Source organism: Polypterus senegalus, chromosome 4 (assembly GCF_016835505.1).
Source record: "Polypterus senegalus isolate Bchr_013 chromosome 4, ASM1683550v1, whole genome shotgun sequence".
Taxonomy (NCBI): Eukaryota; Metazoa; Chordata; class Cladistia; order Polypteriformes; family Polypteridae; genus Polypterus; species Polypterus senegalus.
The window spans coordinates 149,808,421-149,816,520 of NC_053157.1; the positions used below are offsets into that span (position 1 = coordinate 149,808,421).

Genomic DNA, 8,100 nt, shown 5'->3' on the forward strand with positions numbered 1-8,100 from the left:
AGAAATTTAAGAGATGATATAACATAAAAAATGTCTTTTCTCCAGCCCAGACAGCATGTTACATTTATTTTGGATACTGAGAAAATGTCTTCAGGTTCTTAAGCTTCAGGTTGAACATACTAAGAAGAAGAAGACCTTTTCTTTAAACACATGTGGATATGCATTCCCAAGCCTGCTTAATCTGATTCAGTATTGGGGACAGCCAAAAAACAATCCTAACAGCATGGTGGCACAAAGCAGAAAACATCCCTGGAAGGGAAAACAATTCACTGTAGAGCCCTCTGACACATTCTCCCACACTCGCAGTCACATTGGGGCCAATTACACAACATTCTGACCTTCATATTTTTGGAGATGCTTTAGGGGAACTGGTGTATCCATAAAAAAAACCACACAAACACAGAAAGAACAGACAAACTCCACATGGATACACAGATGTTGGAATTGAACCAAAGATGTTGGATTCATTGAGCAACAGTAACCAACCGATGCACAAAAAAAATATATATATATATATATATATACACTCACCTAAAGGATTATTAGGAACACCATACTAATACGGTGTTTGACCCCCTTTTGCCTTCAGAACTGCCTTAATTCTACGTAGCATTGATTCAACAAGGTGCTGAAAGCATTCTTTAGAAATGTTGGCCCATATTGATAGGATAGCATCTTGCAGTTGATGGAGATTTGTGGGATGCACATCCAGGGCACGAAGCTCCGTTCCACCACATCCCAAAGATGATCTATTGGGTTGAGATCTGGTGACTGTGGGGGCCATTTTAGTACAGTGAACTCATTGTCATGTTCAAGAAACCAATTTGAAATGATTCGAGCTTTGTGACATGGTGTATTATCCTGCTGGAAGTAGCCATCAGAGGATGTGTACATGGTGGTCGTGAAGGGATGGACATGGTCAGAAACAATGCTCAGGTAGCCCGTGGCATTTAAACGATGCCCAGTTGGCACTAAGGGGCCTAAAGTGTGCCAAGAAAACATTCCCCACACCATTACACCACCACCACCAGCCTGCACAGTGGTAACAAGGCATGATGGATCCATGTTCTCATTCTGTTTACGCCAATTTCTGACTCTATGATTTGAATGTCTCAACAGAATTCGAGACTCATCAGACCAGGCAACATTTTTCCAGTCTTCAACTGTCCAATTTTGGTGAGCTTGTGCAAATTGTAGCCTCTTTTTCCTATTTGTAGTGGAGATGAGTGGTACCCGGTGGGGTCTTCTGCTGTTGTAGCCCATCCGCCTCAAGGTTGTGCGTGTTGTGGCTTCACAAATGCTTTGCTGCATACCTTGGTTGTAGCGAGTGGTTAGTTCAGTCAAAGTTGCTCTTCTATCAGCTTGAATCAGTCAGCCCATTCTCCTCTAACCTCTAGCATTAACAAGGCGTTTTCGCCCACAGGACTGCCGCATACTGGATGTTTTTCCCTTTTCACACCATTCTTTGTAAACCCTAGAAATGGTTGTGCGTGAAAATCCCAGTAACTGAGCAGATTGTGAAATACTCAGACCGGCCCGTCTGGCACCAACAACCATGCCACGCTCAAAATTGCTTAAATCACCTTTCTTTCCCATTCTGACATTCAGTTTGGAGTTCAGGAGATTGTCTTGACCAGGACCACACCCCTAAATGCATTGAAGCAACTGCCATGTGATTGGTTGATTAGATAATTGCATTAATGAGAAATTGAACAGGTGTTCCTAATAATCCTTTAGGTGAGTGTATATATCATTGTTTTGGATGTATGTGGAGTTTGCACAAAACAAAATTTATTTATGTTAAGTAAGTCAAAGAAAACAATTGTAATAGTTTTCTTGTTTTAAATAATGAATGAAGGAAGAATGCATTTTGCAGTGACAATTACTGAACCTTTGGCCAGTGTTCTCTTAGCTTTTATAAGAAGATATTCAAAATAATCACAGTTTTCATAATTTTTACATAAGGATCTGAGCTGTAGGAACCTCAACTTCCTTAAGATGCCCTTTTGCATATTAACGTGGGTTATACTCTAGGTGTGTAAAGGTTCTAATTATGCAACATTGTATTTACCTCTCTTATTCAGGTAGTTATTATGTTTTATTGTTCTAGCAACAAATGATCCACATGAATTTTACACATCAACAATACAAATTCACCCTAAACACAAAGACAAAACAGTTCTTAAATAAATCACCATCCAATTATCTTCTTCAGTTATTGAAGCAGTACGTTCTAGAAAATTCTTAGAAACTGTTTTATTGTTTCCCATTTCCCTATTATTTACCCCAGTGGAAATGCTTGCTGGAAGAAGCAAATAATGAATCACTATTTTAATTATATAGTCGCATTCACCTTTTTATCTCCATATCACAAGAGCACTGCTTTCTTTATGTGTGGGCTCAGTAAATTATAAACATGGCCTGAGATTCTGAGACATGAACTAAGTCGACTGCAATTACTGTGGTGCGTCACTTGATAGTTCCTTGGTGACACAGTGTAGTCTGAGTTACAACTAAAAATACATTTGATCAATTCAGGCCAGCAGAGCCATGATGCGACTAAAGCAGAGGATATGAAGTAAACAGGTGAAGTACTTCTGAGGGCTTTAGAGAAGGCATGTCTAATTACTAATTAGACTACAGCAAAAGTGATTAACTCATAGTGGCATGTTCTTACTGAATCCCTAATAAAACACATATTAGATCTTTATGCTTGAATTGCATGTAAGCAACACTGGTGCTCTTCACTGTTCTAGTGAATAATTTAGAATGATGATTATTACATTAACTGCTGTTGTACATTATTTGATTGTGGGTAATTTAAGAGCTAAATGAAAAACAGAAGTTTCACACGCCTAAAAGCTATTAGTTTGGAAAATATACACAAAATAGAATTTATACTTATTTCATTTTTTGTTGTTAAACAGAAAACTACAAAGAAGGAGTAGACCATATCTTACATTTTCCCTCAACACTCTACACATAAATGAATATATGCCAATAAGAAGAACTCATTAGCATAACACTTATGCACTCTACTGAGATTTTATTTAAAAATTTCAATGTCAGTTATTCTGCACAAGTCTCCAAAAATAATAAAACGGTTTTAAAGTGTAAACAGATAAAGCATGAAATAGCAGTAAAGATGACTGCTGAAACTAAATTGTGTTTGCTACAAAGAAAATATCATAAGACCAGGTTGAGAAAACTGGGGTTAATGGAAGTCACAATGAAAAAGTCAGTGTTTAATGTGAATCTGAAAAACAGACAAAGATGTAATCTCAAGGACATAGGCAAGGATATAGTTCTATAAAAAGAAGCCAACAAACCTCTCCCTGAGAGCTGCATATCCAGACTTAAGAATTCTGAACAGGTCACAGTTGGACTATTTCAGCACATAATAGGTCTGTGATGCAGACAGAACTTCCTACCAGTTTTTCAGCTTTGCAGATACCACATCACTTCAAACACACACCTGAGATGTACAGGATATACTGTAGTTACTAATGGCATATTCAAGTGTCCTGGGGCTTCAGATATTCTTAAATGTAGTAAGTTGATGCTGGAGTAGCCCTTAAATATGATATTTTGGTGAAATCCTTGGTGACCAAGGAAACCAGCTTCTATGTACATACATTTAATACTATCAAATACTGATACAGGTCAAAACACCAGCTGTAAAGGTAGCAGTTTTTCTCTTTTCTTAAATATGCTCATTTTCATAAAGCAATATTTTCATTTACACTTTTCATAATATCACTTACAAATCAAATCCTTCACTATACTCAAACAAAATGCATGCTTCAGGAGGCATGTGTTCATATCAATTAAACAATGACATATGGTGTTGATTTCTTACAAAGAAATGCAAGCATCAAGAGGGAAAACCAAATCCTCCTTTTGTTCCTTTTTGCATGATATAAATGAATACAAAGCACAATGATAAATATTTACTCTGTAGTTCTACATTACTAATAAATAAACACACAATCCATTTTCAAATATCATTCAAATGCACCAAGGAGCCAAAGTCTATCTTGATATGCACAAAATAGGGTCAACAGTGAATGAGATACAAGTCCATCACAGTGCGCACTCAAGGCACACGTAAACACACTTGGTCAAGTTAGAGTTACCAAAAAAATGAACATGTAGAGCGTTTTGTTGAATGAATGACAATCAATTGATTCATCAGTTTGCACAACTCAGTTTTCATCTACTGTGAGATCACAAACAGGAACATATTATGATCAAGAAACCAGTCCCTTACACACATATATACAGAAATTGACATATATACATTGACACATACTGGCATCAATTAGTAGTCACCCATTATCATAATATAGACATCTTTTTGATGTAGGGGAAAATCAGTCTTCACCCCAAAAAACCTGAATGCTTAACAAAGAACCTTCACTGGAACAGAAGTCAAAACCCCTGATGCAGACAGGAAGCACTTTTAACTGCTATACCAAACTGCTGCTACTTACGAAGTGTACATAAAAATGAACGCTGAGCAAAACACTGTTATTAGTAGGCATGATGGCACTAATCAGTACATGTGTTTATTTATTTATTTTTTAAACTTTATTTTCCTGATAATATTTGTATGAAAGACATTACATGAAACTATAATTGTAAGATTTATTCAATTGTTAGTTTATCATCTCTTCAATACTTTAAACTTTGAGTTTTTAATTGTGTAAAACATGATGATCATTTTCTAATACAGCATGGATAGTTTACTGAATAGTTTATTCCAGAAATAAGCTCTCTGCATTGTGGTGATCACACCAACAATGGATCCAAAACTCTTAATGAATTGCATTGAAATATACAGTGATGCCATATAATGTTATAAAGTTATAATTTTGAATTTTATCATAAAATGTTATGTTTCTGTTACACAGGACATTATGTTCAAAGCTTCCAAAATGTTTTTTCTAACTGTTATTAGTTGGTGATTACAGTTGCCTTTCATTAAAACTTAATGATTGTGTCCAATTAGCATATGAATGACAGTACATAGAAAAAACTGTACATTTCATTAGTTTTACAACTGGCATAGTAGCTGACAGGTGAGGTGGCTTGTTCAGAGACAGGGCATCACTAAGAACAAATATACTCATGTCAAACATGAAAATAAAAAATAAATTGAACATATACAGAAAGGTAGATTATGAATTACCGAGATATGCTTTTCATTACTCTAACTATATAACTGCCACATAAATTCTGACAATCAGCAAATTATTAAACACCTTTTGGGAAACATAGGATTTAGGATAACACACATGTAAGATGCTTAATATATTTATATTGTACCACCTTTAAACATAGCCTGTTACATGATAAAATGCAGAAGTGTAAAATTACAAAATCTGGTCACGTATATAATTTATAAAAAGTTAGATAGTATGTTACTGATGCAAGAACTAAAGAAGGGTTATTACCTTATTTAATACTAACTTTCTCTATTGGTGAATTATTACTCAGAAGTATTGTCTACTGTACCACATGAAAAAACAAACTTGTAAAACAAGTCAAATATTGTGATAATACTCTTCATAACTGCAACGCATACATATATATATATATATATATATATATATATATATATATATATATATATATATATATATATATATAAACGCATTGGTGGCAATTGGCAATGGAAACGAAATCTGAAATCTACATTTATCATAAAAGCAGATCATAAAATTAGGCACTAAACTATCTTTAGTTTGACAAAAAGACAGGCACACCGATAGATAGATAGATAGATAGATAGATAGATAGATAGATAGATAGATAGATAGATAGATAGATAGATAGATACTGGATAGGCACTCTGCACTAGACCTTATAGAAAATCCTATTTAAAATACCAGATTGTGTTTCTATTTTACTGCTAATTTGAAATGCCTAAGAATGGAGTGTTACTTTTTTCTTCTAGCCTACGTTAAACGTATTACTGTTTCTTATTTCATTTAACTGCTGCGTTTTAAACGATCTGTCACGCCACCACGGATTTAACGGAAACTTTTTAAAAGAACATACCGCGCGCGGAAAGCACTACATAACACAGGCGTGAACATTTCGGAAGCTCTTCTGAACAGTAACAAGACCGCACACAAATAACAGCACGCTGGACAGCTCCTTACCGTCTTCGTTTTCATCAAACACTGGAGTTTTGTGGGAGTGATTGGAGCCCATAGTCCGGAGCCTTTTCCACAGCCCCAGAGAAAATCGATGTTAATTGGAGAGACTGGCATCCCACGAAGAGCGAAATAAAATATAAACACGAAAAGTACTTTAAAAAGAAATGAATTATATAGCCATGTTAACGTCCCGCCTCCCTCTGCTTTTTCCACATAACTGCCACAGTACGTGAGGTGCCGTTGTGCTTCAAAAGATCCTAAGCGAGAGTCCTATGCCAGAAGCGAATTGAGAGTCTCTGCAACGGGGGACATTCGGAAATCCACGACGCCCTTCTGAAATTATCTTTAGAACTGACAATACATCGTGCCGTCTTTTCAGCCGTTTATCTCCTTCTATTGGTTTAATTGAGAGTCATTTTCTAAAAATGACTACGAGAAACAAGATGTAGGGGTAGAATTTCCGTTGATTGCATCTCAATGAATCTACTGGTAGACTTATTTCTCAAACACTTTGTGACGCGGCAATGAAGGAAATTCTCGACTGCCTGCTGGCAGGTGGTACAGCGTAAAGCAAGCGGCTTGTTAACCCTTTATAATGTTGGTGCTGGACAGTCGGTTATTGGCAAATGAAAGGGTTACCCTGCTTAAGTACTGATACATTATAAACACATCAGACTAACAGAATAAAGATATTAAAAATTCTTGTTTTAAAACGGATGCACATTAAGGCTGTTTTTACTATAGGTGAATGAATTCGTAATGAATTGCAGCACAGTCTCGTGTGACATTTGTACAAAATACCTCTTGAAATATACACTAAACTCCTTCTAAACATTTAAACCAACAGAGACATATAATAATTACATAAATGTATCTAATTCCTAAACTAGAGGGAAGAATGAGTCATGACCGGACAATTTAAATTAATTTATATTCCTGAATAGAGCCTGCTGCAGAACACAACTTTTCCTGGCCCCAGGAAAGTTCCAGATAAACTGAGCTTCAGATTCTCCACTTCGAATATTAAAAACCTTGACGGAAATCTTTCGGTTGAAACAGTTCATCAAGACGATTAGAAAGGCAAGGTAGCTGGTTCTTATTATGGACCTTTTTAAACAAACCAAAGAAAAACAATATTTTTGTTGGATGTTATTTTTCAAACCTTGTTATTTCTCTCCTTCCTTTCAAGGACTCTGAACCAAGTGTGCTGGAGGATCTTATTTACCTCTGAAGTCCTTAGACTTAGTTGTGGATTTTGTACTTGCAGATTTAGCCTTTGCAAAATGGACAAGAAAGAGAAAAAGTAAATTAAAACTAACTTCCATAATTGAATCAAGAAGAAACTATGTGAATTTAGCACGGAACAGACATGGTTACACCTACTGCATATCCCATGTGAAGGGAGCATGTGCTGATGTAAAGCCTGGAGTGGTATTCACTGGCAAGAGCCTAGTGACATGACCAAAAAAAGCTAAGTGAAAATGACATGCGGGTGTACTACCTGGGTGGGTTTGGGTGCAGTGCTAGTTAAGAAGACAAGCATCTTAATATTGAATACGGATGGATTAGAATTTTGCAATAGAAACAATATTTTTCCAGTGCAAAAGTTTGAAAACAAAGACTAATCTGAATTGGTCTCTTTCCATTTTGCAGATGTCCCATGTGGAAGACCTCAAGTGGCTTGGAGATATCCATAATCCCCAGCTGAGTGTCATGGAGTTAAGAGTTTGTGCTGCTAGAAGAGGGGTGACTTCATTGTGACTGCGGGCTGTAGGGTGGATATGTTTTAGGGTTTCTTGATCATATACACCTAACAACTAAAAAAAGAAAAACACTAATTTGAATCCAAATAGTGAAATGTTATGGCATACATTGACTGTCATTAACTGTCCATATCAATTATGTGGCTTCATGTTCACATTCCAGGCTCTCGAGT

The 8,100-nt window shown here is 36.1% G+C and overlaps 1 protein-coding gene across 2 annotated transcripts in view; it reads right to left on the reverse strand.

Moving 5' to 3' along the window:
• LOC120527722 (serine/threonine-protein kinase 32B-like) overlaps window positions 1-6,668 on the reverse strand; it is a 307,820-nt gene extending 301,152 nt beyond the window's left edge. For both annotated transcript variants that reach the window (XM_039751472.1, XM_039751473.1), the window contains exon 1: window positions 6,168-6,668. In XM_039751472.1, the coding sequence (XP_039607406.1) occupies window positions 6,168-6,278 (111 nt within the window). In that variant the 5' untranslated portion in view covers window positions 6,279-6,668. The remainder of the gene's footprint in view (window positions 1-6,167) is intronic.
• Window positions 6,669-8,100: the final 1,432 nt, after the last annotated feature.